This window comes from Meyerozyma guilliermondii, genomic scaffold (assembly GCF_000149425.1).
Source record: "Meyerozyma guilliermondii ATCC 6260 scaffold_7 genomic scaffold, whole genome shotgun sequence".
NCBI lineage: Eukaryota > Fungi > Ascomycota > Pichiomycetes > Serinales > Debaryomycetaceae > Meyerozyma > Meyerozyma guilliermondii.
This window is the reverse complement of record NW_001809794.1, coordinates 570471-589818: the sequence shown is the minus strand read 5'-3', so window position 1 is coordinate 589818 and position 19348 is coordinate 570471. Positions and strand designations below refer to the sequence as shown.

Here is a 19348-nt window from a genome sequence, read left to right as displayed (position 1 = left end):
CAGATGTGGGGAGATGGTGCAGGGGTGCAAAAGCCAAGTAAAAGAGATAAGGTGAGATAGTGCGGTGCACTGGGTGTACTAAGTGAACGGTGCACAATCAAATATATTCCTATATGTACTCTTATGTCTTATTTCACATCTTTCCGTGCTCCGATCCGATCAATGTTTCGTAGGCTTCTCCAAGGTGGTTGTGCACGTCGCTGGTCTGCATGGCGCGGCGTTTGGAAGCAAATGCTAACCGGGACGCTTCTCGCACTACATTGGCGGCTGCAAAACAGGCAATAATTCTCAGTTCCTGTTTTGAAAGGTTTGTTGAAACGTCCCATAATCCGCGATGGTAGTTCTGTGCCCATGCTACAAACGTGGCTATGGCTCCTGTGAGTGTATCTCCTTGACCTCCGACTCGGCGGGGCAGTCCTGGGGCATCACTAACGACATGCAAATCTTCCTGAGCAATGATTTCCTGAGCTCCTTTTCGAACCACGGTCACGCCGCCAAGCGCCTTCGAAAGCTGCATGGCTCCGTCGGCCGAATCCGCTTTTGGATCGACTCCAACCGCTTCGGCGAGACGACCAAATTCCACCACATTTGGAGTCAATATTGCATTCTTATAGTTTTTCACCACCAGCGGCGCCTTGGCAACCAAGAAGAGTGCATCGGCATCCAATATAACAGGTTTATTCATCACTTTTATCTGCTCGAGTATCTTCACCAAAGTGCGAAGCATAAGATGGTCGCGACCAAAACCCGGTCCCAACACCACCACATCGATTCGTTCAAGCAATGCAAGCACTTTGGGCATGACATTTTCGTCCACATACGAATCCACTTCAGCATTGGCTTCAGGAAGTTTTTCCAACGGAATTTTTCGCACTTTGTCGCCTATGGCTTTGGGAGCATGGGCAGCTTCCTGCAAATAAGGATGGACCATAAGGTCTGGTGAGTAGCTCTTTATGACCGTAGCGGCCCCAATCTCACATACAACGTGGCTCAAGTCTGCACCTACGGTGGCGGCCGAATGAGCCGCAAAAAATGGCGCTCCAGTATAGTCCTCCGAACCTCCAATTACAGCAATTTTTCCAGCTTGGCCCTTGTGGAAACGACTCGATAATGGCTGGACCAACGTCCTCGCAAGCGTCAAAAGCTCTGTGCGACTTTTATGGGCAATTGACATAATTAAGAAAGATTCCAAAAAACTGTGGGGAGTAGTGGAGTTTGTAGTGGTGCGTTGGGTGTAGCAACCTTCCTGCACCTGGCCCCACGTCCGCAACCTATAAAACGGCCCGTTCCCACCGGCACACACTCGAACCACACCTTTTTGATGTCTTTAGCTAGATTCACCCAGCCTCGTGTATTATTGCCTGTGGTGGCAGCAGCCACTTCAATTGGTCTTGTTTACCATTATTCCTCCCTTTCCATCCAAAATGACACCGCCAAAACTTTCAAGGGTGGTGACGAATGGATCGACTTAAAATTGAAAAAACTGTGGGATGTTAGTAGTAACACTCGCCATTTCGTTTTTGAACTCAAGTCCCCGGAAGATGTATCCGGCTTGGTCACGGCTTCTTGTTTGATGACAAAATTCGTCACCGCCAAGGGTAACAATGTCATTAGACCTTACACACCCGTTTCCGACGTTGACCAAAAGGGCACCATTGACTTTGTTATCAAAAAGTATGATGGCGGTAAGATGTCCACACACTTCCATGGATTGAAAGAGGGCGATACCGTGTCTTTCAAGGGACCCATTGTCAAGTGGAAATGGGAACCCAACCAATTCCAATCGATTGCTCTCATTGGAGGAGGCACTGGTATCACTCCATTGTACCAATTGTTGCACGAGATCACCAAGAACCCTGAAGACAAGACCAAGGTCAAGTTGTTCTATGGTAACCTCACCGAGGAAGATATCTTGATTAAGAAAGAATTGGATGATATTGCCGAAAAGCACAAGGACCAGGTGAGTATCACCTACTTTGTCGACAAGGCTCTGGCCAACTGGAAGGGTGAAACTGGTCACATTGACAAGGAATTTTTGCAATCGAATTTGCCCGGTCCATCGAAGGACTCGAAGGTTTTCGTTTGTGGACCTCCTGGCTTGTACAAGGCGCTTTCTGGTGTCAAGGTTTCGCCTACGGATCAGGGAGAAGTGACGGGTGTGTTGGCTGAGTTGGGATACACCAAGGAGAACGTGTACAAGTTTTGATAGAGCATGAAGAGTAGACTAGATGTATGAAGCCAGAAAAGCAAGAAACAGATTGTAAGAACTCGGATTTTTGAAAATAGATAATTCGAATTTTGAAAACAAGAACTCACAGTCTGAAAATCAAAGCTCAAGAATCTTAAGTATAGTAATACTCGAAATTATTCAAACCCTCAGATTGTTTGAAATTGCAAAAACCCAAAATTCTGTAAAATCAAACCAAATTCAAGAAAATCAAAAAAATTTCAATTCTTGTCACATTTCGTAAAGCTAACTAATTTCACCATTCAATTAAATCTACATTAATTTAACTCTCCTCCATATTTCTCCATTCTCCATTTCTCCACATTTCACATTTTCATTTCGCATTTTCGCATTATTCAACCTCTCATTACATGAAGATAGCGGTTGTAGGGTGCTGCCACGGCCTGCTAGATGCCATCTACAGAGCAGTTCCGGCGCAGACCAAGCTCCTCATCATATGTGGAGACTTTCAGGCTCTCCGAAACCTTTCAGACCTCGAAACCATCAGTGTTCCTCGCAAGTACCGACATCTTGGTGATTTTCACAAATATTACACCGGGGAAAAAACTGCTCCAGTGCTAACCGTGTTTGTCGGGGGCAACCACGAGTGCTCGTCGTACTTGGACGAGTTGAAATATGGCGGCTGGGTCGCCAAAAATATCTTTTATTTGGGCCAATTTGGTGCTGTTGTGTATCGCGGAATCCGAATAGCAGGCATTAGTGGTATTTATAACGAGTCCAGTTTCCGCAAAAACGAACCAGATCCTCGTCTTCCATATACAGACTCGACGCTACGCTCAGCATACCATATTAGACCGAAAACGTTTGTCAAAGCGTCTTTTCTCGAAGATATCGACGTTTTTATTTCCCACGATTGGCCCCTGGAAATCACGAAATGGGGCGATGTCAATAGCCTTCTTCGCTCCAAGCCGTTTTTCCGTCTGGACATAGAAAAGGGTCAATTGGGCAGTCCGGTAAACCAGCTACTTTTGGAAAAACTCATGCCTCGACATTGGTTCTCGGCTCATTTGCATGTCAAGTTCGAGGCATTGGTCCGTCTGGGCCACAGGAACGAGGAGGAGATCGAAATCTCTATGGAAGACGAATCTGAGTCGTCGACGGTCGCCAAAGAAACTCGGTTTTTGGCGCTAGACAAGTGCATGCCGAAACGAAAATTCTTCGCAGTGGTCAATATTAAATCAGCAAGCGCTGACCACGCTCTCTACTTGGACAAAAGAGCAATTGCAATCAACAAAGTCATTGGAAATTACCAACCTTCGTTATCAAAATTCGCATCAACTGAAATACTCGATCTCGAAAAACGACAGCCGCAATTGCACCAAGAAATGGCTCATGCCATAGAAAAGGAATACCACCGGCTTAACCAGGAACCGGAAAGACATTTTCTTGCTTCAAACTTGAAATTCAGGCAATTGGCCCCGGGAGGTCCTGTTGCACCAGGTCTTAAATCGTATCCAAATAATCAGACAACAGAGTATGTTGAACGCTACGGTATCAGGAGTCAGAGAGCTACTCAGGAGTTGAGCTAATTAATTGGATAGATTGTAGAAAAGAATAGATTCACTTCATTATGAAAAATTTAGAGGTTGCAAAAATTGGAAATATTGCAAAATTTGAATGAAAATTTTGCGAGATATTTGATGTAATTTCACAAACACATTTTATGCGAACAACGAAAATAGTTTAAAGAGCTAAAATAAAAAGCAGTATAGTGAAATACCATTTATGAAATTGTATCCTTCGACTTTTCTTCGGGTCGTTCAGCTATCAGTGGCAGCTACATCACTAATGGCAAGAAACGGTTGCATAGTGTAGTGGTTATCACTTTTGGTTCTGATCCAAACAACCCCGGTTCGAATCCGGGTGCGACCTTTCTTTTTTCTTTTTAATCATGTCGACCCATAGTTTTGTTGCCCACTTTTTGAAGCAAAATAATTACTTAGAAACGCTCAAAGCGTTTGAAAAAGAACATGGATCACCCATATCGACCGAAACCGGCCACGACGAGTCGTTGGATCAAATTATACAGGATAGAGTCTCATTTTCCAAAGACTTTGAGATTCTGGATTTGCTGTTAAACGACGCAAATCAAGCCATTGTGGATCAAGAGCTTCCCAATTGGTCGACGCCGTACCCAAGTACGAAATACAAGCTCAAAGAAGTGACAGGATTGACTATTTCTGCCGCAATTGTGACAGACAAGGTTATCGCCAGCAGCAACGATGGAAGTATTTCAATTTATGATTATGAAGGAAATCGGTTGAGTCGAAAAGAACGATTCTTGGGCGGTGTAGTTGCCAAATCTGTTGTTAGCGTGGGAAAAAATGACGTTTTAATTGTTGGAATGAATGGAAATATTTACCTTTGTCGTCTTGAAGGTGATGAATTGGTCAAATTATTTGATTTGGCGCTACACAAAGGACTTGTAGTGGACTGTGGATATGCCGAGGTGAATCAGAACCGCTACTTTGTTACCATTGGGTGGGATAAAATGGTCAAATTGGTGAAAATTTCCAAAGACAAAATTGAAGAAATTGCGACCTACAAACTGACGTTGGCAGGTACATGTATTGGCGTTTGTGGTTACAATGGAAGTGTCATAGTTGTTCTAGGACGAACGGAAAGTACGCTTTTGGACGTTTTGGCATTGGAAAACCTGGAAAATAATGTACCAGAAATGGTTCCAGTGTACAAAATCTCACTCAACGATGCCGAGTTTATGGCCAATGGTTTCACACCACGATGTATCAGTATAGCCCAGGGCAAGACAAAACCACTCATAGCAGTGGCAACGTCTCAGGAACCATTTATGAGGGTGATAATAGTATCTTTATCAAAGGAAGCCATCGAGTCAAAAGATAACAAAGTTCGCCGGGGCCAAATTTTGACGAATACCAACTCAATGGCACCCCAAGATAAGTTTTCGCAGCCGCTTATTTGCTGGCGCCAACCGCACGCGTCTGGAGTGTGGGCATTTGGCGAAGATGGCATCATCAGGTGCTTAGATGTGAAAAAACAGCAGGTAGTTGCAGCCATTGATGGGCACAAGGGCCGAGTCAAATGTGTAGCAATGGGTACCAAGATGGTGACATTTGGAGCAGATAAGAAAGCCTACAGGTGGACAGAAAATTGAGGAGGAAAAAAAAAAGAAAAACTGAAAAAAGAACGAATTAACGAAGAACGAAGTGAAGAAGTAATTGAAGAAGTGATTGAGAAGAAAGGAATCGTTTTGTTGGTCGGACCTGCACACAATACCGATGATCCGGTCGCAGGCCGGCGCTGAGCCGATGAGCCGACAAACACATATCGATGTATCTTGCCGAGCAGCTGTTCAAAATCGACAATTACGAGATATACCACTCAAGTGGACTCCACCAACCGATTCCGAAGCTCTCCACTCTCTTATCGTGATTTTCCACAGCAAAAAATCCATACCCAAGCGGCCTGCATACCGTCTGTGGGGAAACGCATGTGTCTCGCGCCGCTCACTTACCCTCGGTAACGCAACGGCGGCAGAGTTGCTTGTTTATAAGCGGGGCCGATCCTTTCACATTCATCATTTTAAGAAAATTACGTAGAAAACTACAGACTACAGAACAGAGTACAGAGTAAAGAGTACAGACAACAGGGTACACAGTACAGAGTACAGAATATAACAGATTTATATTACCCTAAACTACCACAAATTATTCCACAGATTAATGTCACTTACTCCTTTCGAAAAAGCAGCCAGTGGAGCGTTGGCGTCTGCCATTGCAAATACCCTCGTTTATCCCTTAGATCTCAGCAAGACGTTGATCCAGACTCAGGTTAAACCGAGGGCTATTGGGATGAACCCTTCGGACTCCACAGCGTCAATAGCTTCGGATACCTCGGATCCCGAAGAAAGTGTTTGGCACCAGAAGCAGGGAAAGGATGGTCAGTTGCGGTACAAGAGCACCGTGGACGCGTTGGCTCAGATATACAAGAAGAAAGGCATTTTGGGGTGGTATCATGGACTCATCTCATCAATTTTGGGTTCGGCGGCGCAAAATTTCAGTTATTTTTACTGGTATACAATCGTCAAACGAGTTTACGCTCGTATAAACAAACACATTCCCAATCATCGACCAGGAACAGCCACAGAGTTGTTTTTGGGAGCATTGGCTGCGGCCATTTCTCAACTTTTCACCATGCCAATTGGTGTCATCACCACCCACCAACAAACAGATAAACACCACAAGGGCTTAGTGCAGTTGACAAGAGAAATCTTGGAACACGACGGTATCTCCGGCTTGTGGAAGGGATTGAGGGTGTCACTTGTGTTGTGTATCAACCCTTCCATCACCTATGGATCGTATGAGAGATTGAAGCAAATTATTTATGCAAACAAGGAATATTTGGGTCCTTTGGAAAGTTTCAGTATTGGAGTCATTGCCAAGTCTATGGCAACACTCGCTACACAGCCATTGATTGTTTCTAAGGCCATGTTGCAAAAAAAGTCACATGTCAAGCCCGGTGAAATTGATGATGGAGATGTCAAATTCGACAATTTCCAAGATGCATTGGCCCATTTGTGGCACACAGAGAAACTTGCTGGCTTATACAAGGGCATAGCTCCCCAATTGGTCAAGGGAGTGTTTGTTCAAGGTTTATTATTCATGTTCAAAGACCAGATCGACTTGGTATTTTTGTCGTTGTTGAAGATTGCAAAGAAAAAGTAGGATAGAGATAGATAATAGACTGTAATGAAAGGGACAGCTATAGAAACTACTTGCTACTATAAGAGTGGAAGATACGATTCTGGCAAGAGGTCGATCTTATCTCCTGCATGTAAGACAAGTCTCATCGCAGTTGTCAGTCAATCAATTCAAGTCAAGATAAAGATCAATGTCAATGTAAAGTTTTCTTAACATGAAGTATGGCTCCCAAATCGAATGCAACTAAGTTTATCAGATGAATCGGGATGTTCTCTCAATTAGACCTTGTGGTCTCACCTGCATATAACATTGTGAGGGCTGCGCCCTAGTCACGTTTCACCCGGTCGTGTGGTCCCCCCGAAAATTTACATGAAAAACCTCACTATTCTTTTTCCGCAGACAATCTTTAAACATGGGAAAGGGTAAACCAAGAGGGCTTAACTCTGCTAGAAAGTTGAGAGTTCACCGTCGTAACAACAGATGGGCTGATCAAGCTTACAAGTCCAGATTGTTAGGAACTGCTTACAAGTCTTCTCCATTTGGAGGTTCTTCTCACGCCAAGGGAATCGTTTTGGAAAAAATTGGTGTTGAATCCAAGCAACCAAACTCTGCTATTAGAAAGTGTGTCAGAGTCCAATTGATCAAGAACGGTAGAAAGGTCACTGCCTTCGTGCCAAACGATGGTTGTTTGAACTTTGTCGATGAAAATGACGAAGTCTTGTTGGCAGGTTTCGGTAGAAGAGGTAAGGCTAAGGGTGATATTCCCGGTGTCAGATTCAAGGTCGTGAAGGTTTCGGGAGTTTCCTTGTTGGCCTTGTGGAAGGAGAAGAAGGAAAAGCCAAGATCGTAAGCTAAACACATCGTGTATATTGGGCGTAATGCATACATTAGTAGAGGATGTAGCACGTTTACATGGTTAATCTACATATAATAACGAGATGTAGATGTGTGGTAACAGCAATGAGTATACTGGAAAGTCTCCTTGATTTCTCCACTATCATACCTAAGCTGAAGACTGCACTTAAGATCATCAATACCTGCTCAATGATTGCAATCACTTCATTCGGTACTTTCTAAGGAAGTATATTTCTAATGGTTCGTTCTGTCTTTTCTGATGTTTCATTCTGTTACGTCAGTTTCCTGTGATAATTCTTCTTTTCCTTATTCTTTTTCTGTTTCTTCATCTCATCTCTATTACTATATTACATTGCCAAATTCTTACCCTCAATGGATGGCCCTCCCTTTTTACTGCTCTTTCTCTTCAAGTTCATCAGCGTCAATTTTTGGTTGATTCTTCTGAACCGCTCGTCAGTTCCTCCCTTTTGACGCCTTATCGAGTTAGGGTCAACCCGAGGTGCAATCTTGTATGCCGATGTTCTAGCCGAAGGAATAGCCGCTCTCTTTCTCCTTTCTGCACTTTGCTCGTACAAAGTCTTGGGTTCCTTGGCACGTACTCTCGAAGATGGCAATTTGTTGGCAAATTTGGTGCTGTTGTATTCGTGGAACTGAATAGTTCTGTCCTTATAAGAGTCAGATTTGTTGAGAATTGGTCTTGTCCAGTCTCCAATTAAACGGTCAACGAGCTGCTTCAATAGTGGCTCGGTACGTTTGGATCTCTGGTAAAATACGAGCACCTTGCCTATACCCGAGGCAACTAGGTGGTCTGTTTTTATAGGAAGTGTCGTCAACGCATGTATGAGTTCCTTTTGAATCTGATACGCAGGCATGGAGGCGTCAGGCAAAGGCTCAAGCCACAATCTTACTGCCTCAAGCAAATTGTTGTCCAAAATGGAAATTGCCAAATCCGCTTTCAGCAATACGCTGGACACTTCGGGAAGAAGCTTGAGTTTTTCGGTGGCAATTTGGCCCTGCGAGTTTTTTTCCACGTCCATGTTGGCCGCCTTGATCATCTGGTCCTTGAGCTCGTCAATACGGTCATCTTGCATACGTTCCAAATCATCTTCGTCAGCTCGTTTTCTTCTTGTCGATTTGGACTTCATGGCTAAGTCCATTTTTTCCTCCAAAAGACGACGGCGGCGAACCTGGGGGTCTTCAAACGACATCTGCTCACCCTCTGGCTCGTCATTTTTGAGCAAACTGGGTTCTATGGTGGCTGGACTATGATTTTTTCTTGGTTTGCGAATGTGATTTTTGGTAGTTTTGACGGTATTGTTGTCCAATTTTTGCGCCGAAAGCGAAAACACGTTTTCGTCATCGGAGCCGTGGTCAGATGCTTCGTGAGACCCGCTATTTAACTCGGGGTCTATGTCTGGCTGATGTTGGTGTTCAGAGTCCATGTTGGCGATAAAAAGTTGTGAGAAATAAATTGGGGTGTGCGATGGTGTGCAGGAAGAGAGAAAGTCAGTGGAATGATATTATAGTTAGGTGTATGAGATTTTAATCTTGACTGAAGCCTACTCTGACCATTCCAAAGAGAATTCTTAGCTATTATTCATTCTATATAGAGATCGTCGTCACATAATTATATGCTAATTATTCATAATCATGATATCATAAATATAATTAAGTATGTAAATTCTTTTCATGAAATATCTTAAAATAGGGTACAGTCATTGTAAATTCTAGCTTACAACTACTACCCTCAAAAATCCAGTTGAAGACTCAAAACACCTAGAAAATACGAAACAAGGAGATAGCAGAAAATGCCTACCAGTACAAAGAAAGTACACAATTGAGAGCACAGTCGTATATCATTGTCCCTCGAGATTGCAACAGTTACGGAACATACTCTGCAAATGGAAAGAACAAGGCAACTGTGATCAGTAGAGGTTGATGGAACTGTTGCACGGTTGCAAATTCATATGCAGGTATTGAATTGGAAGTATCGAAAACTTTCACCTAGTCAGTTTCTAAGAAGGGACGAAATAGGGGGACGGGTAGGTAAGGAGCCTCACGATTGAAGCATAGAAAGAAGTTGAAACCTCAATAGGGTTGAAATCAAGAAAACAGAAAAAAAGAAAAATTATACTTTCATCATTATAGTTCAAATACAGTTTTATTGCTGAATGTTAAGTCCTCCAGGACCAATTGACTGGCGTCAATTGACCTGCGTCTATAATTGGGCCAACTTCAACGGCTATCACCGTTGAAGTCCGCTGTCCCGGGTTGCACCCAGACACCAACACCACCTATACCGGTTCGCGACGTTCAACCTTCTTCATGTCTCAATATATCGGTAAAACCATCTCGTTGATCTCCAACAAAGGAGTCAAGTATGTAGGACTACTCGACAACATCAATGCTGATGATGCTACCGTTGCCTTAAAGTCGGTAAGGTCTTTTGGTACCGAAGGACGAATGGCTGCTGCTGGAAATCCGTCCCAAGAAATCATGCCAAGACCGGAAATTTATGAATATGTTGTGTTTCGAGGATCCGATGTGAAGGACTTGTCTGTGCTTGATGTTCCTATTGATCAGGTTCGCCCAGAGCCTCAACAACAATATTTTGCACCTTCGTCGACGGCTGGATCAAGTGCTCCTCCTCCACCAAAAACCACTTCTGGTGCCCCAATGACAGCTGCTCCACCTACGACTACTTCTGTACCTTCAGGTGCTCCAAGGGTTGCTGAAAACTCGAGATCGGGTCCACAACCCGGAGCAATTGGTCGTCCACCAGTCCAGACAGCTGCTCCAACTGCCACTTCTACAGCTCCAACTCCAAGTGCTTCATCCACACAGCCAACTAGAACCACCCAGACTTCTGTACCGGGCTCGCGACCAGAACCTTCAAAGCCTTCTGGTACTACAGAAGTTCCACAACCCCAACCTGGTTCTCGTCCTCAACCTCCCCAGCCATCCAGTGGTCCTCAGATGGACGGAGATTTTGACTTTGCGAGTGCCAGCGCTGCTTTCGAGCGGGAGCGCACCAAGGAGGGCGCACCTTCGTACCAAAAGTCGTCTTTCTTCGACTCGTTGACTAGCAATGATCACCAAAGCTTGCGGTGGGCCGAGGAAAAATCTTTGAATATGGACACTTTTGGAGAAGCTTCTGTGAACAATAGCCGTGGCAGGGGGCGTGGACGCGGTAGAGGAAGGGGAGGCTGGAGAGGACGTGGAAGAGGACGAGGAAGAGGTAAACCTGAACCCAAGCCAGAGTGGGCATAAAAACACTAAAAAGATCTCGCAGTACTGGTTTATATAACAATCTATGACCGGTAACTCAGATTCTAACTACTCCTCCAACGAACAACTTGCGCTGTGTTTCTTCGGCTTCATCCTCTATTTTCAAGTACTGCCCGTGAAAGTTGAAGATCGAAGTGATAGGACTGAAGATATGCTCTATGGCAAAAATACGCACCCGTCTTCCGGCTTTTCTAAGGATATTTCGAGTGGGATTGCTCAAGTAGGTGTGAGACTTGACAACACTCTTGTCGAAAACATGAAGTACTGGAACCGGAATCTGGTCTCGATGAGGACTATCGTTCAACTCAACATATCCAGGCACAGACTTGAGAATATGTTGCATCAAATCTTTATCGATAACCATCTCTTCGGTGAACCCATATCGCAAGACACACCGAAAATGGCCCTGGATTTTGGTAGGTCCAAGAAGCACTCGTTCGTCTTGTGGAACCACAGGAACAGATAACGCTCTTTTGGAGCAAAAAATCACAATTCTCGGCAACGAAGCAAACGACGAAACCACCCTTTGGTACAATTCAGGAACGGTATTTGGAGACATGAGATTCTGGTACGATGATTCACAATGGATTATAGCCACTCCGTCGTATGTCTTCAATGCCAATTCACCAAACTTTGAATTCACAATCAAGTTCTCGTTCCATTCTGCCACAGATTCTTCACGGCTTTCGTCTTCGTCTTTTCTTGTAGGGCTTCTTCCGCGGCCCAAATCGACGGTTTGAGCAGTCCGTCTCAAAGATGGAAAAACATTATCTATACGAGCCCTCGAACTGAATTCGTGGTCGACTTTTCTGGCTCTTGCCCACCGCCAAAAGCAAAGAAAAGAGAAACAGATTCCAGCCATCATGATGGGGAACCATGCTCCATGTTCGATTTTCTTCAAGTTGGAAATCACCATAACTATCTCCAACGGAAGAAACACCAAAAGGAAGAAAGCCAGCACAAAAATGTTGACTTGATATACGAAAATGAAGCATAAAGTCAACAAAATTGTCGTCAAACAAAGATCGAGCGTGATACCCAATCCATAAGCAGCGGTGACATTGTTACTATTTTTGAACCCAGCAGTGGTACAGAGCACACCCACCATGAGCATCCAGTTAACCATTGGAAGATACACCTTACCGGCATGCGATTTGGACACATGAATTATAGTAAAGTTGGGGAAACAGTCCAAATTGATCAATTGCGAAAGAATACTGAAAACTCCCAAGATGAGTGCCTGACTGGCAATGATGGTACTGAGTGTAGCCAACACGAACATAATCCAGTATGGCGCACTATTGGTGCCTCCAGGAATCGAGTAGAAAAATGGATTTGAAAGTGCTTTTGGATGATGAATGATGTACGCAGCCTGTCCAAAATAGCACAACATCAATGCTGGATACACGAAACAAGTCAAAGCGAGCTGAACCGGTGCTCGACCAAAATGTCCCACGTCGGCAAACATAGCTTCTGTTCCAGTTATAGCCAACATGCAACCACTAAAGACGTCGATTCCACCCGCCTTTAAAATTTCAATGGCATAATGCGGAGAAATAGCCTTGAAGATGGCAGGATAATATTTGATGATATTGTACAATCCACAGATAATCAAGCCGAAAAGCCAAAGGGTGATTATGGGTGCAAAAGTGAACGATATCTTGTGGGATCCAAACTGCTGGATACAAAAAAGCACCAAAAGAACCACCTCAGAAACCGCAAGAACATTGTCAAAGTCTGGCTTTGCAATTTGGATACCAGCTATAGCGCTCAACACCGAAGTTGTGGGAGTCAAAAGACCATCGGAAATGATCAACGAGCACCCAAGAAAGCATGCTGTTAGAACCACAAACGAGACCACTTTCACCACTGTCGGATTTTGTTTCCACGCTTTATTGGTACTTGAAACAAAGCTCAGCACGGTTTCTTGTCGAGAAAGAAGCTCGAGATCGGTTTTTTCCGGTGCTCCAGGAATGGTTACACCTTTAGGACCGATTTTAAGGTGTCGGGCGATTTTGGCGTAGATGGCTACCTGACCACCTTCACCATTATTGGGACCAAAGAAAAGCACAATCGCCACATATTTGACGATAACAATGAGCGTGAATACCCAAAAGATCACCGAAACCGCACAGATGATATCTCGTTCAGTGGGTTCTTTATGAGGGTATTTGACCGAGTTTAGCACATATAATGGAGATGTTCCAAGGTCTCCATAAATGGCACCGAGAGATGAAAATGCAGCGGGAAAAGTGTACCTCCAAAAACTTTTGTTTTTCTTGGGCTCTGGCACCTCCATGGGTCCCGTAGACTCCTCATCGATGTCACTAACGTTCCCTACTCTCATGCTGACATCCGAGGACTCGACACCGTTTCTCATGCTAAATCTTTGGTCGATTTCCGGGCCTGTTTTACTCATGAAATCCAAAATTACACACAAGTTTACAGTCTACAATCCTGGCTTTATACCATTTACCGAGGTCGAGCATCATTGGAAGCTGAAGCGTATGTTGTGCGGGAATTTTGGCTTGGAACGAGGCTTCATTAGGCTGCGAAAAATCATGGAGGTGCGGCTTGAAACAAATTCCCGCAACAAATCTGGCAAATCGCGCATGCAAAATGCACCGAATACGTTCTTTTTGCCCGTAACAATGCGATTCAAATGCCCAATTCAGGAAGCGAGTAAATCCCGCACTTGTTTGCCGCTGACATGTTGCACTGACTGTTGCGGCTGTGCCTGAATATCATTGGACAAATATCGCGCACTACTAATTATTGAAGATGAACATGAAATACGGCTGTTCGGAACTACGTCACCGATGCAGATACGTGTACGAGATACGTAGTAGCGATCATTTGCACTGATATTATTGATTCATTCACTTTTCGTTCGCACTTTGCACTTACAATTATTTCGCACTTCAATAATTTCGCATCCATATCGCATTTCATTCGCACTTTTCACTCTGCACTCTTCGTCCTCACACTTTTCGCACAGTTCTCCTCTCCCACCTTTACCACTCACTCGCACCCGTGCACCAGCCACACTTGATCAACCGCGTCTCGTTTCTTCTCCACCATGAGTGAAAAGAAGATCTCGGCGTTTCCCGACGGCAACTCGTACGTCACATACAACGCTGATGTCGAGAAGCTCATTATAGGAAACAGCGGAGGTGTAGCGAAAGTTTTCGATGTGTCGGATCCGGAATTGGAGCCGGAATCGATGGATATCATCGAAAATTTGACGTGTTTGGCGCATTATGGAGAAGATATATTGATTGCAAGCACTTCAGGAACACTTGAAAAGGCCAATATATTCGGAAAATCCACCCAAGCAGTGGTCTATAGATCGGAATTGCCAATTAGAGATTCGGTGTTCATCAATGAAGGTAAGAGAATTCTCTGTGGAGGCGACGATAATAAAGTAATAGTGATAGATACGGTTACTAGTGCCACTACCACAATCACTACCGAGGACCAGGTGTTGAATATTGCATACAATCCTACAGGGGAGTTGGTTTCGATCAGTTTGGCAGACCGTAGTGTGGCTATATATTCGGTGGTCAATGAGTCTCCATCTATTGTGGAGGTTATAAAGGATGTACTCCCGCAAAAGATTCATAAATCGTTGGATGTGGTCGACTTTTTGGGCGAAAATGAAGATGAACTTTTTGCTACTACCACTGCATGGTCAGCAGATGGTCAGCATTTGTTAGTTCCAACAGACACCAGATCTTTGAAAATTTTTACAAGAGAGGACTTTTCTCTGCCAATTACTGAAATACGTCCTGGTGCCGATATAGTCGATTATGCTGTTCATGGAAATTTCGTGGCTACATTGCACAAAAATGGCACCGTTAAAATCATCGACTTTGATTCTGGCGATGAAATACAGCTGCAAAATCTTAAAAAGCTCACTTCCGGCCATGTCCCTATAAACATAGCATGGAACAAAGATACTCTCTACATCGGCACTACCAATGGAGAAGTCCTCGTGATCGGCGGGCTCGAGTTACCGGAGGTAGCATCCAAGAAAAGTTCCGGAAAACTGAACTCACTATTCCTAGATGAAGCAGAAGAGTCTGATGGTGACGATATAGATATGTCGGAACATGACAGACCACCATATTCGAACGGAAATGGCAAACACATGCTTGATGATTCGATCATTGACGAAGATGATGATTTCGATGTTCTTCGAGATAGAGGTAAGCGCCACAAGATTGGTAGCGTTGTTGTTGCTGAACCTCAATTGGAACCATACTGCCCAGGAAGCACGCCTTGGACGGCTCAAGGATCAAGCAAAGCAAAAAGGAGATACATTTGTATGAATGCGTCAGGTTACGTTTGGGCTGTCAAAACAGATCAAACTGAACAACAGAGTATCACAGTGTCCTTCTTTGATAGGTCAGTCAATAAGGATTATCATTTCATTGATTATCAGGATTTTGACTTGTGTTCCATGAATAACTCAGGCATTGTTTTTGGATGTTCTGGATATGGTAAAAAGACTGGTAGCATTTCATTCAAGCAGCACGAGTCTAATCAAGATGCATGGGAAAGAAGTATTCCTCTTGCTAAAGGAGAATTCATTACCTCACTCAGTCTTGCCGACAGTCATGATAACAATGGAATCATAGTAATTGGCACAAACTTTGGATTTGTGCGCTTCTTCAATGCCCATGGGTTATGCATCAATGCTATAAAGGCTCCACCGGTTGTTGCCCTTATTTCTTCGTCAAACTCTTTCCTCTTTATGATCAATCAACTTGGAGGAAAGATATTCACATACTCGATAATCGACATCCACCTGGACTACAAGTTTGTGCAACAGGATGTCATATTACCATTGGAAAGAAGCCTCAAAGCACCCTTGATCAAGGGCTTGTTCTTCAACGAATTCAACGACCCTTGTATGGTTGCTGGTAACGATGACACACTAATGATATTATCTTCATGGCGTGAGTCGAGAAACGCACGTTGGATTCCTATACTCGACTGCTACCTGGCTGTGACCGATGGTGGCCACGAACTGAAGAAAAAATGGTCTTGCTGGCCGTTGGGATTGTACAAAGACTCTTTGAGTTGTCTCATACTCAAAGGTGGCAGTGTATATCCGGGGTTCCCATTGGCGCTTCCAATTGAAATTCAGATCAAGCTTCCTGTTAGTGCTCATAAAAGTTCCGAAGAAGCTTCAGAGGACGATCCTGAAGAATGCTTTGTTAGAGCATCAACTATGGGGCGCATAGTGAGTGACACTTTAGGCGACGAAGGGTTCGAAGAAAACAACGAAGAAATCATGGAACGTTTGCAAGAGTACAGCATGCTATTTGACAAGTCCTTATTGAAGCTTTTTGCCAATGCTTGTCAAGAAGCTAGACTTAATAAGGCATTCAGTATTGCAAAACTTATCCGAACCGACAAGGCAATGACAGCCGCGGCCCGAATTGCTGAGAGACTAGAATTTTTGAACTTGGCGACCAAGATCGGGAAGTTGCGAGAGGAAATGGTCGAAGATTGAGACCAATGGGGAAGATTGAGTCAAGGAGACAAGAATATTGGATTGATATAGTATGTACAAAGGTCCTAAAATTGCTTCTTGATATAGTGGTACACGATAGGGGTAATCCACAACAATCCGGCGATGGCACCTGCGGTCTTCAAAGTGTCATAAGCATACTGTTCCTGAGCTTTTCTTTGCTCCTCGGTTGGTTGTCCAGCTCCAGCTCCAAACATGATGGTTTTGCCGATTTCGATTCACCGCAATTTTTCGCGAAGGCCGACGGGGGCACGTGACGAAACGGTGGAAATTTAGTATTGGAACCAACTGAGCATTGTGGTACAATGACATCAATTAAGCCGTTTCAGATTGAGGATCTTCTCGATGTCAACCCTGTTAACTTGGACCCGCTCACAGAGAGCTACAATGTGCAGTTTTACCTCGAATACTTGATTCAGTGGCCGACGCTCTTTTTCAAATCGACAGAGATCTCCGATTTTGCAAATGTTGAAAAACGGGAAATTAGCGGTTATATGATGGGAAAGGCCGAGGGACAACTAGCCAAGAAGGAATGGCACACGCACATCACAGCTGTGTCGGTGAACAGTTATTATCGTCGACTTGGTCTCGCATCGCATCTTTGTTCTGAACTTGAAAGATTGACCAAGGGACCCCCCTACGAGACACTCTTTGTGGACCTTTTCGTCAAGGTTACAAACACATTGGCCCAACAACTTTACGAAAAACTTGGCTACAGCGTCTACAGAAGGGTGGTTGGATATTATGGAAGAACACTACCCACAGATTCCAGCAAAATTGACGATAAAATAGATGCCTTTGACATGCGCAAACTGTTGCCCAGGGACGTAAACCGCGAAACAGTACGGGCTGACGGAAAAAACCACAATGTCTTGCCGCAAGATGTGACATTTTAACCTTTGGAGCAAACCACGGTATGGAACTGCACACAAACACCTGCACACAATACACCTGCGCACTGCTGGGTTTCTTTTAGTCACTGCCGTGACTAATTTCATTACACACGATGGCGTTGCGTAACAACATGAGACACATCTTGAACGAGGAGTCGTTACTGAACGCTTCGTCTCGGTCGGCTTCGAGAGCTCGTACGCCAAAAGTGGATGGTGAAGAAAATGGTCAATTAGACATCAATTTTCTGAGCATTGAAGAACTTTTAACCACAAAATTGGAATCCTTGCAAGCATTATTGGAGCTGCAGCTCGGCCAGACCGATGATTTGGGGATGGAATCGACGAGTAATCAAGATATCAGGCAAAAACAAATAGGACAACTCAATAAGGCCAGAATACAGTCTGGTCTGACCACCATAAATGACATCATATATTCACTTTCATTGCCACGAAATGAAATCTCGTCACAACTGAGAGAGCTTCTTCTTGCTCAGCTTTATAAGCTCATTGTTTCCAAACCTTTAGTGACATATAATGAAGAGAATGCTGGCTCAAGCTCTTATGTGTCCGACGACAAAGTCAACGAATTAATCAAGATCTTCTTGAGTAAGAGTTACCGTTCAGACTCAGAATTCCTATTGATGTTCCGGTCTTGTATTGCCCTTATTTGCAGCGATATTGAGGAATTTGGGTACCTTGTCTCAGCAGAATTTCTAGGTGCTATCCAACAACTTCTTGTCGATCCGCCTACTTCGGTGGTAACCAACGAGAACAAGGCGAATCTCGTCACTGGGCTCTGTAGCTTGCTCCTTGTTTTGCATAACGGCTCTTCGAGTTTCGGTATTGACGAGAAGGTGGCCGAGCTTTTGGATATTGCAGAAGGCACAGCTAAAAGCGCTTTAACTTTAAGCCAACAATTGGAAGCTGGTGACAGAGAATACTCGACTTTGTTCGATGCTAATGCCGACAAGCAAATTGTTAATGAAGCTACCCAAAAGGTGCGATCCGAAGTAAACTTTGCCGCGGCAACTTTACATGGTGCTGGATGCTTGCTAACTTTAATGCCTCGTGGTTCCTATTTGAACGATTTCATTTCCGAACACATGCCCAAACTAGTCGAGATGGTGGACGATGATGTTAATATTGAAGTTGCCAAAGCCGCTGGTCGTGTTATCGGCTTGTGCTACGAGGTATTTTCCTACTCAGAGGAGGAAGAAGACAACGATGATGAGGACGAAGATTATAATTATAATGCACCATACTACGAGCAAGCGGCATTGTTCTCAGTAATCGAAAGACTAGCGAACATTTCCACCAAAAAGGTTTCGAAGAAGGAGAGAAAGGAGGCACACTCAATCTTCAGGGACATCCAAGCCACTCTTATCAATTACACCGATATCGAAAAGCGAACAGCTATATATCGAAAATCACAAGAAGGACAAGAATTATTGAACTCAATGTTTGATTCGACATATATCAAACTCTCAAAAACTAGATCGTTGCCTATTAACAGTTGGTTCTTATACCTTCGATTAATCCATTTAAAGTGGTGCTTCAGTTTTGGCGTTCACAACCAGCTCGTCAGTAATGACAGTATCAGGGACATTTTGAGAGAGCCAGCAACAGATTACGAACTAAAGTATGGAACGTCAGGGGACCATGCTCCCGATGACGATGCAGCTCACCATGCCAATACATCAGACAAATATGGTGACGATGAAGTCAAGCGAACTCAGCGAATTAGAAAGGCTAGGGTGAACAAATTAGCACTGGAGATGGATGAACTAGAGTTGAGATAGTTAGTATATTTGTATCAATTGGACAATAAAAGTCAGAACTCAGAATT

At 44.0% G+C, this 19348-nt stretch overlaps 12 protein-coding genes and 1 non-coding gene across 13 annotated transcripts; 10 read left to right on the top strand and 3 right to left on the bottom strand. All coding sequences in view use genetic code 12, as the record gives it.

Annotated features, from left to right (window-relative positions):
• Window positions 1-133: 133 nt before the first annotated feature.
• On the bottom strand, window positions 134-1174 carry PGUG_05496 (NADHX dehydratase; the record flags this gene model as incomplete). Its single annotated transcript, XM_001482426.1, has 1 exon — window positions 134-1174. One exon carries the CDS (start codon window positions 1172-1174, stop codon window positions 134-136), a length of 1041 nt encoding a protein of 346 aa, XP_001482476.2.
• A 147-nt stretch (window positions 1175-1321) lies between these two features.
• MCR1 (cytochrome-b5 reductase) lies at window positions 1322-2206 on the top strand (the record flags this gene model as incomplete). Its single annotated transcript, XM_001482425.1, has 1 exon — window positions 1322-2206. The coding sequence occupies one exon, from the start codon at window positions 1322-1324 to the stop codon at window positions 2204-2206; it is 885 nt and encodes a 294-aa protein (XP_001482475.2).
• Window positions 2207-2598: 392 nt separating this feature from the next.
• On the top strand, window positions 2599-3777 carry DBR1 (RNA lariat debranching enzyme; the record flags this gene model as incomplete). The annotated part of the gene is made up of 1 exon (XM_001482424.1): window positions 2599-3777. One exon carries the CDS (start codon window positions 2599-2601, stop codon window positions 3775-3777), a length of 1179 nt encoding a protein of 392 aa, XP_001482474.2.
• A 271-nt stretch (window positions 3778-4048) lies between these two features.
• Window positions 4049-4120, top strand: PGUG_05941. The gene has a single exon. It is a non-coding gene; the product is annotated as a tRNA-Gln (tRNA).
• Window positions 4121-4139: 19 nt separating this feature from the next.
• On the top strand, window positions 4140-5381 carry PGUG_05493 (uncharacterized protein; the record flags this gene model as incomplete). Its single annotated transcript, XM_001482423.1, has 1 exon — window positions 4140-5381. One exon carries the CDS (start codon window positions 4140-4142, stop codon window positions 5379-5381), a length of 1242 nt encoding a protein of 413 aa, XP_001482473.2.
• A 568-nt stretch (window positions 5382-5949) lies between these two features.
• ANT1 (Ant1p) lies at window positions 5950-6951 on the top strand (the record flags this gene model as incomplete). Its single annotated transcript, XM_001482422.1, has 1 exon — window positions 5950-6951. The coding sequence occupies one exon, from the start codon at window positions 5950-5952 to the stop codon at window positions 6949-6951; it is 1002 nt and encodes a 333-aa protein (XP_001482472.1).
• A 388-nt stretch (window positions 6952-7339) lies between these two features.
• Window positions 7340-7777, top strand: RPS23A (40S ribosomal protein uS12; the record flags this gene model as incomplete). The annotated part of the gene is made up of 1 exon (XM_001482421.1): window positions 7340-7777. One exon carries the CDS (start codon window positions 7340-7342, stop codon window positions 7775-7777), a length of 438 nt encoding a protein of 145 aa, XP_001482471.1.
• A 352-nt stretch (window positions 7778-8129) lies between these two features.
• On the bottom strand, window positions 8130-9224 carry PGUG_05490 (uncharacterized protein; the record flags this gene model as incomplete). Its single annotated transcript, XM_001482420.1, has 1 exon — window positions 8130-9224. The coding sequence occupies one exon, from the start codon at window positions 9222-9224 to the stop codon at window positions 8130-8132; it is 1095 nt and encodes a 364-aa protein (XP_001482470.2).
• An 883-nt stretch (window positions 9225-10107) lies between these two features.
• PGUG_05489 (uncharacterized protein) lies at window positions 10108-11052 on the top strand (the record flags this gene model as incomplete). The annotated part of the gene is made up of 1 exon (XM_001482419.1): window positions 10108-11052. One exon carries the CDS (start codon window positions 10108-10110, stop codon window positions 11050-11052), a length of 945 nt encoding a protein of 314 aa, XP_001482469.1.
• Window positions 11053-11107: 55 nt separating this feature from the next.
• Window positions 11108-13489, bottom strand: HAK1 (Hak1p; the record flags this gene model as incomplete). The annotated part of the gene is made up of 1 exon (XM_001482418.1): window positions 11108-13489. One exon carries the CDS (start codon window positions 13487-13489, stop codon window positions 11108-11110), a length of 2382 nt encoding a protein of 793 aa, XP_001482468.2.
• A 660-nt stretch (window positions 13490-14149) lies between these two features.
• On the top strand, window positions 14150-16591 carry PGUG_05487 (chromatin-binding protein; the record flags this gene model as incomplete). The annotated part of the gene is made up of 1 exon (XM_001482417.1): window positions 14150-16591. One exon carries the CDS (start codon window positions 14150-14152, stop codon window positions 16589-16591), a length of 2442 nt encoding a protein of 813 aa, XP_001482467.2.
• A 323-nt stretch (window positions 16592-16914) lies between these two features.
• PGUG_05486 (peptide alpha-N-acetyltransferase complex B subunit) lies at window positions 16915-17505 on the top strand (the record flags this gene model as incomplete). Its single annotated transcript, XM_001482416.1, has 1 exon — window positions 16915-17505. The coding sequence occupies one exon, from the start codon at window positions 16915-16917 to the stop codon at window positions 17503-17505; it is 591 nt and encodes a 196-aa protein (XP_001482466.2).
• Window positions 17506-17615: 110 nt separating this feature from the next.
• On the top strand, window positions 17616-19301 carry PGUG_05485 (uncharacterized protein; the record flags this gene model as incomplete). The annotated part of the gene is made up of 1 exon (XM_001482415.1): window positions 17616-19301. The coding sequence occupies one exon, from the start codon at window positions 17616-17618 to the stop codon at window positions 19299-19301; it is 1686 nt and encodes a 561-aa protein (XP_001482465.2).
• Between the last annotated feature and the right edge of the window lie 47 nt (window positions 19302-19348).